This window comes from Callospermophilus lateralis, chromosome 7 (assembly GCF_048772815.1).
Source record: "Callospermophilus lateralis isolate mCalLat2 chromosome 7, mCalLat2.hap1, whole genome shotgun sequence".
NCBI classification, from domain to species: domain Eukaryota; kingdom Metazoa; phylum Chordata; class Mammalia; order Rodentia; family Sciuridae; genus Callospermophilus; species Callospermophilus lateralis.
The window spans coordinates 130,895,768-130,914,694 of NC_135311.1; the positions used below are offsets into that span (position 1 = coordinate 130,895,768).

An 18,927-nucleotide genomic window follows, 5' to 3' on the forward strand; every position below is an offset into this window, starting at 1 on the left:
TAAATGTGCCTAAGGAAGGGCAGGCAACAGTTCTCAGCAAAGCGCTGTCACAATCACAACAGATAGCAATAGCGCCTGTGGGCCATCCTCAAACCCAGTGCTCGGAGACCTTGCATTGGTCCCTAAGGGCAGGGGAGGCCCTGCCCGTCCTCCGGCTGGGAGGAGAGTGGACATTGAAGAGGGGGCGGAGTAGGGACCAGCAGGGCAGGGGCAGGCCAGCCACAGGTGGGGGCACCTGAGATTGGATTGAGGGACTGAGCAGATGATAGCCGGGAGGAGTGGGGGGCCGAGGAGCCCCGTTTGGAGGGGTCTTTAGAGGGCCCTGGACACTGGACTCCAGTCCTTCTGGGGCCTTCCCCACGGCACCTACACGTCACCCCTGTGGTGGAGACCCCGAGGGGGAGCTGGGAGGCCGGGAGATGGGCACACCCAGGCCCCAGGCGGGTGGGGGACTTGCCCTCTCCTGCCTCTCAGCCCCCTCCCGGGCTGCAGTGAGGGAGCCCATCTTTCAAGCTTCCAAAAATAATGGACCAGGCAAACCAGGGAGCTGGTGCCCGTGGAAGAAACCAGATGTGCACAGTCAGGTCTGCCCCCTGGGTACCGCACGGCTCGGCTGGCCCAGCGCCCCGGGACAGAGCTCAGGTTCCAGGAAGGCCACATCATGGGACCCTCAGACCCGTCCTCCATGGACAGTGCTTGTGGCACTAAAGAGCTGGGCAGCAGAGTCCCAGGAGGCTTTCTGTGGATGGGGTAGGGGTGTCTGGCTGGGGAGGGGGAGGAAGTGGGGTTCACAGCAGCCATGAAGGGACGGGTATTCCCCGGGCATTGACCCCCTGGACAACCACCAGGCCTCCGCCAGGAGACTGAGGGCCAGGAGAACCCGCAGTGGGCCAGGCCTGTCCTCGAAAGGCACAGCTGGTCCCCATAGCCCCCTCCCCCCTGGCCCCTCAGGGAGCCCTGGGCCAGCCACCTCCCCAGCTGGGCACAGTCCCCAGCGGCCTGCTGACTGTTCATCCCGCAGCCCTGGGTCAGCTGGCAGGGCTGGGGTGGCTCATGGTGGAGGGCTCACTGAGCATGGTGAGGCCCGGGGTCCAGCCCCAGCGCCACAAGAATTAATGAGGTGCTCGTCAACAGACTACGCATCTATGACATGCCAGACACTCTTCTTGCCTCTGGGGACCCAGAAGGGACCCAACCAGACAGCCTTCCTGGAGCCACCACGGCCTTGTGCAAAGCCCTCGGTGCCAGGCCTGGCCCTGGGCGTCTCTGAGCAGGGCTGGGCCCTGCTCCCCACAGAAGCTCTGTCCCCCAGACCTCCCAGGAGACAGGCAGGCCCAGCCTGGCGTCTCCCGGGGCTGACGGTCGCCCCGTCTCTGCCCACAGGGGAGACTGGCTGCTCAGCTTCGTGTACCGCACGTCCTCCGTGCAGTTCCGCGTCGCCGGCCTTCAGCCTGTGCAGCTGCAGGACCGCAGGGTGGAGAACGTGGACTTGTCCTCGGTGGTGAGTGTCGCCTGCGTCTGCCTGCGTGTGAGGAGGTGTCTGGCCACCCAGCTCAGCAGCCTCAGCCCCTGGAGAAGTGGCCCCGGCCGGCTCTGCGCTGGAGCAGGGAGAGACTGAGAATCTGCTGGGCGGGGACAGGGGCTGCTGACCAGGCTCCTTCCTCCCGCGGGGCTCTGTCCCCCGCCTTCCACTCCAGTGCTAATCCTCGCTGGACAGGCACTGCTGTCCCCGTTCCATGGATTAGAAAATCAAAGTTTAGAAAAATTCCTGTCTTGCAGGACATGGTGGCACACATCAGTAATCCGCCACTCAGGAGGCCAAGGCAGGAGGATTACAAGTTCGAGGCCAACCTCTGCAATGTAGTGAGACCGTGTCTCAAGTAAAAGAAAAAGGGCTGGGACGTTGTTCAGTGGTAGAGCACTTGCCTAGTGTGTGCGAGGTCCCGGGCTCATCCCCAGCACAGCAAGGGGGAAAGAAAAGAAGAGAAAGAGAAGTTCCTGTCTCACAAGTTGCAATTATCAGGGCTGGACTTGGACCCCCAGAGCCTACCCTGGCCCCCACATGACTGCGCACCACCCCCATTCCCAGGTCTTCCCCTCCCCACTGTAGCTCTCCAGCCAGGCCTGTCTGCCCCTCCCGAAAACCACCAGGTCAAGCAGAGGACCAGGCAGAGGGCTCAGGCCAGACCAGAAGCAGAGGCAGAGCCCAGAGCTGAGCCCTCATCAGGGGACAGCCCGGGTGCCACCGCCAGACCTTCCAACTCCGTCTCTAGGGGGCCACGTGCACCCTGAGGGGTCCTGCACAGCCGAGACTCACTGGCGAGAATTCTTGCAGGAACGGGTGGAAGAGGGCCTGTCTGGGCAGTCACGCAAACAACTCGAGTGTCCAGATGATCTTTAAGGCTTGGAGAGCCTTCGTCCACTGAGACCTGCTTATCATAGCGAGTGGGAAGGGGACCTCTCTGAGCCTCAGTCTCCTTATCTATGAAATGGTGGAAACCGCTCAACTTCTCAGGCAGCACAGGAAAGCCACTTGGTGCAGGGCAGGCCCTCATTTCACATTGGTTCCCGCGGCTCAGGCCCTGCCAGCACCTTCTGGTCTTTGCCTGTGGGACCGTCGGCTCCCAGTCTTCTTTCCCTCCTCAGACTGCCTCCCTGGCAGCTTCCCAGCTCTGCCTAATAATAGCTCTTTATCACATTAGGAGCCGCCCAGGGCTCTCCTCCTCCGGGTAATTAGAAGTCATTGGGCTGCCTCTGTGTTTCCCTGGGAGGCTGCTGGAGCAGGTGGGTGGAGGAGGGTCCCGGCTGCAGAGCCCTGCGGACCTGGGTCTCCGCTGACTTCTGTGGACCATCCGGGGCTGAATCTCCAGGGCCCATAAGTGAGGGGGGCCAGGCGGCCTTCCCGCCTGGGGACGGGGTTCAGCCAGCAGAAGACTGCCCCTCCCCAGCGTCCCCACCAGGGCAAGACCCTTCGTGTCCCATAGGAGATGCCCGCTGGCCTCCAGAAGTTAGCAAAGGGCCTGGCACCACGTGGACACCCGACCCCGACAGCCGGCAGGCGACCACAGAGGTTTGTCACCACGGTGCAGGCGATGGGCCACCTATGGTGGCCTTGTGGTGCAGATGTCCCCAACAGTGTCATCTGAGGAGACCGAGGCCGAGGGGGAAGGCCGGAAGGAGTGGCTGGGCAGGCAGAAGTGGGGGGTCCGCGTCGGTGGGGTGTGGGGGTGTCTTGTGACGCGGGAAACAGGAGGAGCCCTGGGGATCTGGGCCCCACAGAGGCCCCCAGGAAGGCCCTCCCCAGCAGGGACCGTCAGAGAGGGCTTTGCCACGGTGGCGCCCTCCCGCGGGTATCTGGGCAGCCTGCAGATCAACCAGGACAGCCAGGGAGCTGGTGGGCGCGGAAGTCTTCCTCCGGCACCCGCTGGGCCGGAACACTGAGTGACTCCCGCCTCTGCGCCCCGCCTGGGTGGAATGCAGCTCAGAACAAGGCTTGGCTGAGACCTGGGCCCACCTGTAGCCAAGGAGGGCCCCAGCTGCGGGTCCTGGGACAGCTGTGCAGTAGCATTTCCACCCAGAGTCAGTTGTACAAGCAACCACAGACACGTGCCTCTCTTCCTGACTGGCCTTTCTTCCCCACCCCTCAACCAGCCTTTCACAAGCACCAAAAAGATAGAGGGAGGCAACTGGGTTTGTCCTTAGAGAAGCAGTTATCATTTGTCTCCTGTGGGTCTGAAGTTTCTATTGGCTGAAATTCAGACATGATGGCTGGAGCTTAAGCAACCATTTTGGGTTCCTCAATGGATTTCCCTTCTAAGAAAACTAACATAAGGGAACCACATTCATGGAGCATCTGCTGCCTGCCAGACACGGTGCTTTGTGACCACCTGCCAGCCCCCCGAGGCTGGGTATCACTAATTCAAATGGAGTAATGTCTCTATAAAACCTCTTCTGAATTGTACATGGAACATAGCAATAAAAGGTCGCATGGACTCCGTTCCTGCAAAGCACCAGGCCCTCCAGCTCCTGCAGCCTTCAGGGTCTTACCCCCATTTTCCAGGTGGGGAAGCTGCGGTCAGGATATGGCAGGGGACCAAGCTCCTGGCAGAAGACAGCAAGGCAGCCCGGGCCCCAGACTCCAAGCCTCGAAGTAAGCCACCTCCTGTGGAAGGGCGCTGGCCACCTTGGCCTCCCCCTGGACCTGAGGCCTGAGAAGCCAGGGGGCAGCCCTCTCTGTGCAGAGCGTGGGCCTTAGGAACAGGCCGGGGCCAGGTCCCTGCTCCAAGGCGCCCAGCTGGATGCTGTGGGGCAACCCCGACCCTCTCCATGGCTCAGTCTCAGCCACAACTAGCAGCCAGCACCTGCCGAGGGCCTGTGTCCACTCACGTAGGCGCTAAGTTGCGTGCAGACCTGCTCTGCGTCGGGCATCGTCGGTTGCCACAGCCAGGCATCGCGTGCTCCCTCCTCGGCCTCCTTTCCCCTCACAGACACAGCCAAGCACAAAAACGGGTCTTATTTTCTGAGGAAGGGGGATGGGCACTTCTGAGTTCTCGGCCCTTGTCCTAGTTGGGATTCAAGCCCTATAATGGATCCCTGATGTAGTGTCTTGAACACACCAGGGTTGATTCTGTCCCATGAAAGAAGCCAGGATAGGCACTTTCCGGCTGACTTGTTGGCTCCACGGTATTCAGGGGCCAGAGTCCCCTCTGTCTTGCTGCTTGCTGTGCCACCGTAGTGGTGCAGTTCATGGCCCAAAATGGATGCTCAAGCTTGGGCCATCACATCTGATTTCCAGGCAGCAGGAAAGAGGAAACGAGTCAAGAAGAGCACGGCTCCTCAGGGAGCACCCCATAACACCATTGCTTCCTCTCTGTCTTAGTGGGTTTATGCTGCTATGTGAGAGTTCCTGAAACTAGGTGATCCACAATGAATGGAAATGGAGTTAGCTCTCATTTCTGGAATCTGGGAAGTCCAAGGGCATAGCATGGCACCTGGTCTGGTGGGGCCTTCTTGCTACATCAGCTCATGGAGGAAGGCAGGAGGGAAAGGGAGAGGCACGGTTACTTTTATAACAAACCCACGTGTAAGGACCAGTCTGCAATGACGTCGTCGCTCCCCTCGGTGTGTGCGCGGTGCTGGGGACAGAACCCAGGGCCCCACCGCGCTGGGCAAGTCCTCTCCCACTGAGCCACAGCCCCAGAGCCCAATAGCCCTCTCAAGGCACCTCAGGTGACCTAGTCACCTCCAACACTGTGGCACCAGGGCTGAGTTCCAACGCATGAACTCAGGGGGTCACGTTCAAACCACGTCATCTCATTGGCCAAAAGCATCTCAGCGCTGCACCTCACTGTGCGGGCAGCTGGGGACCCTCTGTGGGTGCTGTCGGGCTGAGGCAGGAGGGGCCGGAGCACTGTGGACAGATTCGTGGTCTGCATCTGGGCTTTATTGTGCCCCCTGGCGTAGCTGGCCTTACTGTCCCTGCAGTGCAGCTGAGACATTGAGGGTGGGATAGGGACTTGTCCCAAGCCCACAGCTAGGAGCAGCCGGGCCACTAGCTGCAGGCAGAGGAGACCGTCCACCTGGCCATCCAGTCCCAGAGGATGCAGGCCGCGTAGAGAAACGTCCTCCATCTTTACCTCATAAGTTCTAGACCTGCTCTGAGCCCGGGGCCCTCCCACCCCACTCTGGATCTGGGAGACTCTGAGATGGAGGCGTGGGATTGGTGACTGGTTGGTGGGGGACGAGGACGAGGTCCAGAGGCTTCACTGGGGGACCGAGGGAGGGCTGGGCCCTGCCCACCCACCACCATGGCCCTCACTCACTGTCCTCCTGCAGGTCAGCGGCCACCTGGACTATGCCAAGCAGATGGATGTCATCTTGAAGGCCGTGGGTGTCCGCACCAAGCCAGGCTGGGGGGAGAAGGGGCTCTTGCTGGCCCCAGGGGGCCCGCCCCAGGAGGAGCCTCGGCAGGCAGCGGCAGACAAGACCAGCCGCCAGGATGGGCAGACCCAGGGGCCCACACCCAGAGACACCGCCAGAGCGTCCACTGACCCCAGCCAAGCCCAGGAGCTAGTGGGGCCGGATCCATCTGAAGGGGCCTTGCTTCCTGCCGCTGCAGGCTTAACTGGGAGCCCCCGTATGTGCATTCATGGTGTGGACCCCAACCCTCTGGGCTGCCCTGACTGTGCCCGCGAGACCCAGGGCCCCTGCCCGGGGCTGGACTGACCCCAGGAGGACCTGGGCCATCTCCTGGGTTTCTATATGCAGCTTTGGTTCCCCTGAGCCCCCAGGTGAGGGCTGAGGTGGGCAAATCCCTGCAGAAGCCACTTCTGAGATGCAGGGGTCAGACTTGAAAAGGGACCAGAAGGAAGGACAGTGGGGGACAGTCCTTCCCTGGGGAGCAGAGGCTGCAAGGCCAGCCCAGCCCGGCGGGAGCCCAGGACTCCCAGGCAGCGGGGCTGCCTGCACCCCAGGTCCCAGCTGTGGGGTCTGGCTGTCCGGAGGTCCCGAGAGATGTGTGGGGCTGGGACTCCCAGCCACCTGCCTCCCCAGGCCCACCCCCCGGCACCCACAGGGCACAGGTGCCGGGGGGCAGCTCCCTCTCTCCATTCAGTACACGGACCAGCTCTGTCCCGCGCAGTCCTGCAGGCTGGGCACAGCACAACCATAGGAGCAAAGGTCAGAGCTGCGACGTTGTAAGCAACCCCCAGAGCTGCGCCATTTCTTGGGCTGGCGCAGTAAATGCCGAATCAGCACGAGGAGTGGCGGGAACTGGGCCCAGCGACAAGAATGGATCTCAGGGGAAGGGTTTCCTACAGCAGGAACAGGGAGGAAATTAATACAAAATAATATGAGCTGCCACCGCGTATTATTTACCCCATACCAAGCGCTCACCTGGGTCGTTTCCACCCACCTTCACCCTGTGGAGCAGGTACTATGACCATCTTCTTTTCATATTTGAGGAAAATGAGGCTCAGAGAGATTAGGTAACCTGCTGAAGGTCACACAGCCCATCAGTGATGGAGCCCTCGTCAGTGCCAAGCTGGGATGGGACAGGCTGTGTGGACAGCTTTGAGGGAGGTGGGAGAGGGCAGAAGTGAGTCACAGAATGTAGGCGCCAAGTGGCGCCGGCTGGCGCTCGGTGCGGGCGTTTATTCATCCTGCAGACATTTACACAACTCCTGCTGATTCTAGTCCACACTGCTCACACCACATGTGGGAAGCCAAGGTCCAAAGGGCACATGATCCTGGGGTCCCAAAGCACATTAGGGTCAGAGTCAGGGCCAGAACCCAGGACTCTTGGGCCAGGGTCACTTCCCATTGTCCCAGCGCTTTGCAAGCCCCCAGCATTGCCGCGACAGAATCCAGTCCACACCACAGTCACGTCCTTCAGCTAGAGTTTATTGAGAGTCCCCTCGGGCAGGCCTGGAGGCACAGAGGAAGTCCCAGCAAGCACCATGGCCCCTCTGTGGCCAGTGGCCAGCGGCCCGGGCCGGCTTGAGTCTGATCAGCACCAAGGAGAGCGCCAGGCCATGCGCAGGGGACCCCTGAAAGTCTGGTTGGTGGGTCTTCAGGGCTTTAAGAAAAACCTCCGGCTGCTAAGGAGCCTCGGGCAGGTGGGCGGGAGCCAGGAGTCCCCCACCCGGTTCCCTGACCGGAAAGCAAGGCCCCTGCCTGCAGCCCCCACAGGGAGAGCTCTCCTCAGCTCTGCTCTGCTGACCCTGGAGGCCCCTGGCCCTCACTGACCCGGAGAAAGCTAGAAGGAGGTGGGACAGGGGCGGGGCTTCTCCCATCGGCTGTTCCCTTCCAGGTCCAGGGAAGCCCAAGGCCAAGGGAGACGCACGACCCAGTCTGAACAGGAAAGTGCTGTCCGCCCTTAGTGCCAGGAGGGACAGTGCAGAGGCCAGGAGGGTCCCTGAGCAACGGGGGCCCCACCCAGCACCTAGAACAGGGAGCTGGGGAACGAGTTAGTCCCTGGGAATCTGGGCTGGGACGGAAAAGAGGGAGCGAACTGTTAAAAGAACGGAGGGGCCGGGCAGGGGGCAGCCCAGAGAGGGAGCGCTTGGTTAGCAGGTCCCCAGCTCTGGCCTCCACCCCCCAAAAGAACTACATGAACAGATAGCCCTTTCGGGCCAAAGCCAGGACCCCTGGGCTGGGTGGCCACGGGTGGTACCAACGGGGTGGACCATACGCGGACCCCTGCGGAGGCTGGAAACACAGTAGGAATCACACTCACAATGACCCGAGGGCTGCTGTCACGACTACCCCCTTTACACATGGGAAAACCGGGGCTCCCAGAGGCCAAGCTGCCCGTGCCAGGCCCCCGAGGGAGAAGCAGGAAAGCAAAGGTTCAAGTCCAGCCAGCCTGCGCCTGGGAAGGCCAGGGGCTTTCCTGTGCTGCACGGCATTCTCGGGGTTAAAGATCCCCTCTGCCAGCCCACTCCAGCCACAGGGGCCCGTGGCCAACCTTTTAACACACGCTCTGACTCGGCGGTCTGGGATGGCAGAGATGGGCACTCTGAGAAAACTCCCAGAAGCCATGAGAATGCTGACCGGGCTGAGGAGCCAGGACCCGCGTCGACCGATGGATGCGACCCCTCCCACCAACCTGAGAGAAGGGGCAAAGGGCAGGAATTTTTCTCATCCTCCTCTGAACCCAGAAGTCCTGCTCCCGACTCCCAGAGTCCTCCAACCATCCCCCACGGACCCCGAGTCACACTCAGGAAGGGACGATCCTGCAGAGAACGACACCCCAGCCAGCTCCTCCTTCAGGCCCGTGGCCCGGAGCTCAGGGGCTCCCTGTAGACCTGTGCTGCCAGGCATCAGCCAGGAGTTGGCCGGAGACCTTGGGGGCCCGGCCCGTCTGACCCACCTCCCCGCCGGCCGGCTCCAGACTCGGTCAGCTCGTGGGGGTACCCAGCGGGTGCAGACGCAGCTCCCTGTCGGCGGGATCGATGTCAAAGTTGACCATCTGGGTCCTGGCGGGCAGCGCAGGGTCCCGGGTGGCCTCGCCGGGCAGCAGTAGCTGGGCCGTGAGCTGAAGGCCCGAGGAGCCTCTGGAGCCCGAGTCCGAGTCGGAGCCCGAGTCCGGGGGCAGCGGCAGCGGCAGCACCTGCTGCAGGCTGAGGCCTGGCCGGGCGCCACTGTGAGAGGTGCGCATGGAGGGGGACGCGAGGCTGGCCCGGCGCTGCTGAGGGCAGTGGGGGCAGGGCAGGAGCCTGCCCAGGGCCCGCTTGAAGTCCCGCATGAAGAGCGGGTAGATGATGGGGTTCATGGTGCTGTTGCAGTACCCCAGCCACGTGAGGACATCGAAGAGGCCCGGGGAGATGCAGTCGCACACAGCCTGGGGACACGGGTGCGTCACCCTGGGCCCAGAGCAGGAACCGGATCCCCGCACCCAGCCCCCATGTGGGCAAACACCATGGGAGGTGCCCACCCTCCCCCACACCTCCCCCTGCCACGGCCTTACCTGGGCCACGTTGGCCACGAAGAAGGGCAGCCACGTTACGAAGAACATGCCCAGCAGGATGCCCAGCGTCAGGCTGGCCTTCAAGGCCTTCCTGCTGTGCTTGGTGGCCAGACGCCTGCTGTCAGCCGACTCCCCGCCTGGCCGTGGGGTCCTGGGCACCTGGCAAAGGAAGGTCACGGCTGTCAGGTGAGCAAGAGCCCAGTTTGGTCCTGCTCCTGGCCATCGACTGAACCTCAACCCCAACCGCAGGCTGAACTCTAGAGCCAGCAGCTAACTGAGTCCTCACGCTTGACCGGCCCAGCTGTGGCCCCAGACTGAGGCCTGACCCCGACTCCAAACTGCACGCTGACCATGGTGCCCAACCAAGTCTGATTTGGGCAAAATGCTAAGTACTGACCTCAGTCCTAGACCAAACCCTGACACCAACGTTTCAAACTGAGCCAGGCATGGACCTGGACGAGCCCTGACCTTGACCCTGACCCTGACCCTGACCCGAGTTCCACAAAGGAGCTCCAGGCAGCGCAGTGGGACAGTCATCCCCCAAGTCAACCTTCAGCACACAGAACTTTCCAGAGCCTTTCGCAGTTCAAGAATTGAATACACATGAACAGCACTTGAAGAAAGAGGGAAAGGGTGTGTGCAGCCGCCAGGCACCGCCTTAGCGTATGGAGTCTCTTCCTATTTGGGGATAATGCGTGTGCCTGTGCGATGACTCTTGTGCTCCGTAAAACAGAAGTGTTTGTTGTATTTTTTGGAGAACGTGTGCACAAACCACTGATCGCCGTTGAATCTTTTATAGATTGCTAGAGATGCTAGTGACCTTGGAATCCTACAAGTCACTTATGCCAGGACCGGCGGGCATCTCCCGTCTCGACAGCAGACATCAAGAGCGGGAGAACAGCTGGGCGCGGTGGTGCACACCTGTCACCCCAGTGGCTCGGGAGGCTGAGGCAGGAGGGTCATGAGTTCAAACCCAGCCTTAGCAACGGTGAGGCGCTAAGCCACTCAGTGAGTCCCTGCCTCTAAATAAAGTACGAAATAGGCTGGGGGTGGGGCTCAGGGGTTGAGCAGCCCTGAGTTCAGTCCCTGGTACTTAAGAAGCGGGGCGGGGGGGGAGCTGTTCCCCAGCAGCCACCAGAAGGAGGACCAGGCCGGGGGCCGTCAGAACTTCAGGAAACCAGCAGACCCGAAAGCTCAAACGGCTCTGCAGGGCTGGTCCCTAGCCCAGAAGTTCTCCTTTTTAACTTCATGAAATTTTAAGAAACTGAAGTGACTAGTTGAGGGTGTTTTCCTGTCCCCAGGCATCCTAATCTCCTTTCTCTAAAGAGGGCTGGTCTAGGTGGTGTGGAGATCGTGAAGGGTCTAAATTCCATTTTCTCTTAAGGGCATTTAAGTTGCCTTGACTTTTTCACGTGCATTCGGCATATTAAACACTGATGTCCTAAAAATTTTGCTTCTACTACAAATAGGCCTGGAGGGACTCGGGGAACTTGGTTGGTTGGTTGTTTTTTTGTTTTGTTTTGTTTTGTTGTTTGGTGGTTGTTTTGTTTGCAGTACTAAGGATTGAAGCTAGGAATTGAACCACCGAGCTACATCCCCTGCCCTTTATATTTTTTTTGTTTTGAGAGAGGGTCTTGATAAGTTGCTGAGGCTGGCCTCCAAATTGTGATCCTCCTGCCTCAGCCTCCCAAATCCCTGGGATTACAGGTGAATGCTACCATGCCTAGCTACATGGGAAGGTTTTAATCAACACATATTTATTTAGTTAGTTAGGGCCGAGTCAGTGGGCAAATACAGAAGCATAAGGCATTTCACTATTCTCAGTAGGGAACTCAAGTGCTATAAATGAAATTTTCATGTGATTATTCTGGCAGTGCTCTATACAGAATGGGTTTGGATCAGAGGGAGCCAGCCCTACCAGGAACATGAAGTGAGAAAATTCTGAATTGTTAGACAGGAATGGACTGAGTACACTTGGGAAACACCTAATCTCCCCCCCATTTATAATATGGAAATGGTAGTACCCACCTCCTGGGCCAGATAGTGCCAGGTACACAGTAGGAGCTCAATAAAAGCTATTTTCTTTTTCTTCTCTCTCATTAGTTAACTTTGTCCCACCTTCATTTCTGTTTTTAATATTTATTTTTCCGTTATAGGAGCACACAATGCCTTTATTTTACTTTACGTGGTGCTGAGGATCGAACCCAGGGCCTCACACATGCTGGGCGAGCGCTCTACCTCTGAGCCACAACCCCAGCCCCCACCCCATTTCTTACAAAGATAATTCCAAAGTCAGAGCTTGGGTGAGTGCTCATGTCACTGAGTAGAACTTGGAAGTAAGCTGAGTGTGGTGGCTCACGCCTGTAATCCCAGCTCCTCGGGAGGCAGAGGCAGGAGGATCACAAGTTTGGGGACTTGGCAATACAATGAGACCTTGTCACAACATAAATTAAAAGGGCTGTGGGTGTAGCTCAGTGGTAGAGCACTGGTTGAGCATGGCAAAGCCCTGAATTCCATCCCCTGCACCAAAACAAAAATCTAAGTAATCTACAAAAACCTCTCCCCAGAAAATAAAAAAGCTCATCAATCTCTACACACACACACACACACACACACACACACACACACAAAGTCTCACACTTCCAGAAGGTTCAGAGGCACTTGGAAGGCTCTAGCCTCCATCATGAGGCCTCTAGAGTCCAGAAAGCTGGGGAGGGAAGCCCCCTGTAAACCATGTGCTGAGACCAACCTGACTTTTCCTATTTAAGAGTCATACAAAGTGAGACCCACCTATCGGTCCAATTTAAGGACATGCCAGCGTGCACAATTTACAGAATGGTCCTGTGGGCCACCGGGGAGCACACTTGGGCTTTGAAACCAGGGAGTGGCCAGCGTTTCCTAAATTGCACGAGAATCCGCTTGTTCCTGTGACAGCCAGTGGTGGGCTGGTTGTGGGGAGATGGAAAGATCAGAAAGAGGCAGGAGGGAGCCAGATTCCCAGGCAACCCTGGCAGACGGGAAGGGGGCGGAGGCGGCAAAGCCAAGATGTGTCACCGCCGCGTCCTCCTACCCCTCCCTGCAGAGCTCCTTCCCCCTGCTCCTCGCCCCTCCCCTTTCCAGAGGCGGAGCCTTGTCCGCGGTGCTGAAACCCAGCCACAGCCTGCGCCCTGCTCTTCCCCAGGACCAGGGGTTCTCATTCTGGAATGGAGCAGAGGGGCTGCGGGGACAGAAAGCACACCGAAACTCCGTCCCTCTGTGTGGTTTTACAAATACGGAAACTTGGCTTTTCAGGTGTCAAGGACAAATTCAGGAAAGCCCTGGATTTCTCCCCTGTCTTGGAGGGGCAGCGTTGGACGGAGGCAGGCAGGGCCTTAGGGGTGCTGGCACTGGGGATGAAATCCAGGGCACTTTACCACTGAGACCTTTTCATTTTTTATTTTGAGACAGGGTCTCACTAAGTTGCCCATCTGCAGCCCACAGCAGCTCCTGCACACAGTAGGTACTCAACACATGCTATCAAAGAAATGAATTCACATGATAAAAAGCTTATAACGTTTTTGCCGTCCTCCTGCCTCAGCCTCCCAAACTGCTGGGATTACAAGCCTGTGCCACAGTACCCACCCCCCAAAACACCACGACTCCTTGGCTAGTGTACAGATATGTAAACACGGAATGAGGACCCGGAGGACATGCCCCAAAGACTGAGTGCCCCTGGGGATGGAAGGGAAAGGATTTGGGGGATCTTTTACTTTATTGTTGAAAGCAGGGGTGCAGGTCAGCGGTGGTAGGGCACACGTTTGGCAAGGGCCAGTCTCTGGGTTGGGTCTCCAACACTGCAAAACAATCAAATAGAGTGGACTTATGTATTCCCTTGTGCATTCCCACCTTGTACCCCCATCTGATCTCAGTGCGAAGGCCACAGACAGGCTCTGAAGCCCGCCTTCCTGTGCCGGATCCTGGCTGTTACTACCCAGCTGAGTGACTCAGGCAAGTTCCTCCACCTCTCTGTGCCTGTGTTTCCTCTTCTGTAAAATGGCAATTATAAGACCATCGACCTCATAGGATTGGATTAGGGATTAAGTGAGATAATACACAAAAGTGATCAGAACAGCTCCTGGCACATAGGGTCATGTAAGTGTCAGCTGTCATTATTTCTGTTTAAGATCCAGCTTAGCGGGTCCTAATGGCGACATTGATCTAGTGACAACAATAGGAAGACGGGATTTTTTTTCCAGTGCTGGGGATTGAATCTGAAGCCTCACACCATCTAGGCTCCTGAGCTCAGCACTGGGCCACAGGATAAGTTTTGTTAGTCCAGGGGGGGTACGGGGTGGTGAAGTGACTTCTCCAAGGTCATCCAGCTGTGATGGCAGAGACAGGACAGACACCAGGCTCCTGCCAGGGCCCTGCCTACACCAGCTGCCTGGCTTGGAGCAGCCGCACACAGTCCCTGAGCCAGCCTCTCCCAGCTCGACCCCCTCCTCCGCCACGCAGATATTCCTGTGATCACAGCCTCCTCCAGGGAGGAGGAGGAGGAGGAAGGACAGAGGTGGAGGGAGATGCATCACTGAGACAGCACAGGCACAGTTGGGTGAGGGAGAGCCAGCGAGGGGGTGCGGAGAAAGGAGGCTTGGGTGGGAAAGGAGGGGGAGGGTGGGAGATGCAGATCCGCAGGGAACTCCCAGTTGGCCCCCTCCTGTTCCTCTCTACCAGGCTGAGCACCCACACTGCCTGCCTGGGTGCTGCCCCAAGGCTGCCTGGCCATGCCCTCGGCCTCCAGAATCGCCCAAGGCTGAGCACCACTCCTACCCGGGCACCCACCTCTCACACATGCACACTCACGTGCACACACATGCACACTCACATGCACACACTTGCTCGCACCACCACCCCCCGCAGCATCTCAGCCCCACACCCCAGCCCATCCCCGCAGCCCCAGCTCTCAGCAGAGCCTCTCTCCCCGGCCCTGGGGCTGCCAGGAAGGCCTGGGACACCACTGGACCAACCAGGGGCTTCTGAAAGCCCATGGCACACACAGGCCTATGTGGGGGGGACACCGATGCTGACCAGCTAGAAGGTTCTCACCCCCGGGGGCGGGACTTCGGAGACCTGTGCTCGGCTTGTCCCCTCTGTGGGGAAACTAGAGGCTGGGGTGGGGGGAGCAAAGGCAGAGGGGGTGGAGCACCGGAGGACAGGGGCCCTGAGGCGCCTTAAGGTCCTGGCACGGAGAGAGGCCCCACGTCCAGGCTGGATGCTACTGGCCTCTGCGACAGGCAGCCCCGGAGAAGAAAAAGGGTCATGACTCAGGGGCCGGGAGAGAGCAGCAGCCCAGACACAAATTCCCCAAAGCAGGCCATTTCCGGAGATGAGGAAGATGGACACACAGGGCTCGCTGAGGATGGGGGGGGTGCACATCTCAGGCTCAAGGGCTGTGGGTCATTCTGCCCTGGAGGTAGGGTGCTGGCCCCAGTGCCCAGGGCATGGCACCGGTTTTAGGGCGCACTGTGACCTCCGTAGTTTCCCAACACATACACAGTGAGTAGATGCAGAACTTTGGCAGAGAGAGGCGCCCCTTCCCTAGGCTCCACCGCCCTCCTGAGAGCGCCTCATGACCAGCGTCTGCCTCTCCAAATCTCTCTCCAGCCAGAACCCATCCAAGAGGGCAGGGCCTCGCCAGTCCTGCTCACACCACATCTGCAGCCCACAGCAGCTCCTGTACACAGCAGGTACTCAATACATGCTATCAAAGAAATGAATTCACATGATAAAAAGCTTATAACTAGGCTTATTATTATGGGTGGTGGTGCACACCCGTAATCCCAGCACTCAGGAGGCTGAGGCAGGAGGATCACAATTTTAAGGCCAGCCTCAGCAACTCAGTGAGACCCTGTCTCAAAATTTAAAAAATAAAAAGAGCTGGGGGTATAGCTCAGTGGTAAAGCGCCCCTGTGTTCAATCAATCCACAGTACCAAAAAAAAAAAGCGATTTAGGATCTCGCCCAGAGAGAGACTGGGCAGCGACGTGGGCAGCCTGGAGTCCCAGCTGTACTCACTCCACCCCCCCGACCCTGAACACGTGCTGAGCACCTAGGACATGCTGGGTGCCGTATGAGGTGCTAGAAACCCACAAAAAGACCAGTCCCCACCCTCACAGAGCTTCATCCTCCTGGAGGAAGTAAGTGATCAACAAATAAATGGGTGAGTATAAAATATTTCAGGTTATCCTTGATGTTGCCGAGAGAAATAGCTCGGGAAATTAGGGCTGGAGAGGCCCCAGGGAAGGTGCTGGAGGAGAGGTGCTGGAGGAGGGAGGATTGAACCCAGGGGTGCTTTACCTCTAAGTTACACCCCCAGTCCTTTTTACTTATTTACTTATTTTTAGAGATAGTGTCTCACTAAGTTGCTGAGGTTGGCCTTAAACTTGCAATCCTCCTGCTTTAGCCTCCTGAGTTGCTGGGATTACAGGTGTGCCCCACCACGTCTGGCTGCAAGTTAGTACCCTTGAGAGACAGATTAGGGAAGGAAGTGAATGGAGGCCAGAAGGAAGAAATGGGAAAACCTATGTAGGTGTGAAGGAAGAATACTCAGACAGAGGGGACAGCAAGTGCAAAGGTCCTGAGAAGTGAAGGGGCCCCGCCCTGGTGGGCAGCAGGAGAGAGGAAAGACCCGCTCAGGGCCTGGACATGCTGTGAAGGTAGAGCTGCTTCTAGGTGGTCAGTGAATGCCACCTGTGACCCCCCTCTATAGGGCAAGGGCTGCCGACTGTCCACTCCCTTCCAGAGTTACCGTCCTTTTAACTCAGAAAGTTCCCACAGGAGAGAGACCTGTGTTCTCGCCTTTCATACTCAAGTCAAGTGACAGAAAAACCAAAGGACTTAGGAGGGGACACTGCACCCAGTTGGGAAGGCCTGATCAAGTGAGCCATCCACTGGCCCCAGAGAAGAAAGCAAATCTTTATAAACATAAGAGAGAGCGTGGGCCGGCCAGGGCAGCCAGTCCACCTCTGAAGAAGCCAGTCCAGTCATAGCCACCTGTTGGGACTCAAGAATGTTCTGGGGAGCACAGACAGGGAGACCAAGCAGGGCCACCTGGCCTCTGAGGTGGAGGGCCAGGGCCAGCTTTGAGCCTCACTGCTGAGTGCCACAGTGCAGCTGCTCTGGGAGGCCACCAGGAGGCTGCGAGCCCTTTACTCCACAGTCAGGCCCCAAGCCAAGATGACCCCGGGCAGCCCAGCGGCTACCTCCCCCAGGGCCTTAGACTTAGTGACCCACGTCTTGGAGGCTCAGGCCTCATCAGCCTACACCCCACCTCTCAAGACGAACCACAGGGCTTGGGCACAATGTGAACAGTCAGGCCACTTGTAGGGCTGGCAGAGCGTGGAGCTCAGAGTGCAGAGCTCAGAGCGCGGAGCCCAGAGTGCAGAGCCCAGAGTGCCTTCCCCATTCACAAGCAGTTATTGAGCATCTCTTATGTGCACTGGGGACCAAAACTGAGCTAGATTCATGCAACCCCCCACAGGGCTAATATTTAAGCCAGGATGACCAAGACCACAAGTAAGCTGGGGTTTGATGGAGAACAGATGGGGCAGGGTGATGGCTCTGCAGACAGGACGGTCAAGACCATTCTGGGAACAGGTGAGCTGGAAAGGGTCAGACAGGAGCAGGCCCAGGGACGAGCATGCCAGGCGGAGGGGGCAGCAAGTGCAAAGACAGTAGCCACAGATTGGAGCCTGGTGCCTGCTAAGGGCTGCGTGAGGGCGCCAAGGTGGCTTGGAGCAGCCTAAGAGAGAGGCAGAGGGGAGACAGGGAGGAAGGCCGCAGGACCACATCCTGAGGCCACATCCTGAGATGTGTGCGGTGGGGGTTTGAGCAGGGGAGCAAATGGTTACTTCCTTTGTAAGTTGCTCTGGCTCCTGAGCAGAGGAGGCACCGCTGACCTGCCCTGGAAGCAGGCAGCCAGCAGAGGCCTCCCAAGGCTCCCAGGTGAAAAGCAATGTGGCTTGGATTCGGGAGATGCCTGTGGAGACAGCACCTATTCAGGAAGCAGAACCAACAGGCGCTGGATCAAGAATGGTGTGAGTGCGAGAGAGAAATTCTCCCTGAGTTTCTGGCATGAGGCCACCATGGTGCCATGATGAGGAAGACGAGGGAGGAGCAGATGGGCGGAGGGTGGCCACCCTAGATTCCCTGCACACAGTTAGCTGCCTGCCCTGCATCCCAATGGCACTGTCCTGAGCTGAGAGGAAAGGTGGGCACCAGGAAGGTCCAGAGGCAAGTCTCTACTAAGTGGTGGGACACAAGGGCCACTCATTCCTGTCCATCCCACAAGCCCAGATCTCCGGGAGCATCCCCAGTACCTGCAATGTCTCCAAGGCCTGGCTGGCCACGCCGGTGGTGAGCGAGGCCACCTGCACAGCCTGCCTGCGGGCAGCCAGGAGGATCCTGCAGTAGGTGAAGCAGATGGCACCAGAGGGCAGAAAGAAGGTGAGGCCTGACGCCACGAGGACGAAGGGCAGACTGGCCAGCAGTTGGCACTGGCCCGGAGCAGGTGCCCGCACGTGGCCCAGCTCGTGCCAGCCCAGCAGCAGAGGCAGGAAGGAGGCTAGCGCAGCCAGGCTCCAGGCGCCCAGGACCAGCGCCAGGGCGCGCGGGGGCGTCATGCGCAGCTTGTAGCGCAGGGGCGACAGGATGAGCAGGTAGCGGTCCAGGCTGATGAGGCAGAGGTTAAGGATGGAGGCGCTGCAGCACATCACGTCGAAAGCCGCCCAGAGCAGGCAGAGGCCACGCGCCAGCACCCAGCGTCCGTACAGCGCGTTCAGCATGGCCGGTGGCATCACCACCAGCCCCACCATCAGGTCCGACGTGAAGAGCGACACCAGGAAGAAGTTGGACGTGTTGCGCAGCGCTGGCTGCGTGCAGATGAGCGCGATGAGCAGCGAGTTGGCCGCCGCCGTCAGCGCTATGACCACACACAGCACGGCCGCCACCCAGCCGCTGCCCCCGGGGGCCGCCGGGGGTCCGGGGCCCCAGGCCGGGGTGCTGTTGTTGGCAGGGCCTGGATCTGGGACCATGGAGGCTGGGGATGGGTACAGGGACGTGATAGGATGGGCAGGGAGACGGTGAGCAGCCTGGAGGAGCCGAGGTTGTTGTCCGCGAGAAGAGCAACACGGTCCCCAGGCGGGTAGGCGACAAGAGAGGGGCGGGGCGCTAAGTCAAGGGGCAGCGACCAGAAGTGGAGACACAGGGGTTATATCTCCCGCGCCCCGGGATGCGGCAGGGACCCCTCGAGGCCACCGGCAGTAAGTTTGGGGAGGGGCACCTGATGAGCGAGTCCCCCTGAAGGGAGCCGCGGAAAGTTAGGCGGAGGTCGGCTGGGCTCCCCCGAGTGGGACAGTCCCCTGAGGGGGCGGGCCTAGGGTCGGGCGGGGACACCGGGAAGGCGGGACCGGGGCCGAGGGC

At 59.1% G+C, this 18,927-nt stretch overlaps 2 protein-coding genes across 3 annotated transcripts in view; one reads left to right on the plus strand and one right to left on the minus strand.

Annotated features, from left to right (window-relative positions):
- Tmco4 (transmembrane and coiled-coil domains 4) overlaps positions 1-6,854 on the plus strand; it is a 73,299-nt gene extending 66,445 nt beyond the window's left edge. For both annotated transcript variants that reach the window (XM_076863285.2, XM_076863286.2), the window contains exons 14-15: positions 1,384-1,501; positions 5,836-6,854. In XM_076863285.2, coding sequence (XP_076719400.2) covers positions 1,384-1,501; positions 5,836-6,225 — 508 coding nt within the window. In that variant the 3' untranslated portion in view covers positions 6,226-6,854. The remainder of the gene's footprint in view (positions 1-1,383; positions 1,502-5,835) is intronic.
- Positions 6,855-8,899: 2,045 nt separating this feature from the next.
- Htr6 (5-hydroxytryptamine receptor 6) lies at positions 8,900-18,539 on the minus strand. The gene is made up of 3 exons (XM_076863495.2): positions 17,826-18,539; positions 9,470-9,628; positions 8,900-9,343 (listed from the first exon to the last, which is right to left on the minus strand). The coding sequence occupies exons 1-3, from the start codon at positions 18,537-18,539 to the stop codon at positions 8,900-8,902; spliced, it is 1,317 nt and encodes a 438-aa protein (XP_076719610.1).
- Between the last annotated feature and the right edge of the window lie 388 nt (positions 18,540-18,927).

Bases quoted from the DNA above. Each gene is read 5' to 3' on its own strand.
- Htr6 (XM_076863495.2), bottom strand. From the start codon at position 18,539: ATGGTCCCAGATCCAGGCCCTGCCAACAACAGCACCCCGGCCTGGGGC. The intron at 9,629-17,825 runs GTACTGGGGATG...TTCCTTTGCCAG, and splicing joins AGGCCTTGGAGACATTGCAG to GTGCCCAGGACCCCACGGCC. The intron at 9,344-9,469 runs GTAAGGCCGTGG...CCGTGTCCCCAG, and splicing joins TCGTGGCCAACGTGGCCCAG to GCTGTGTGCGACTGCATCTC.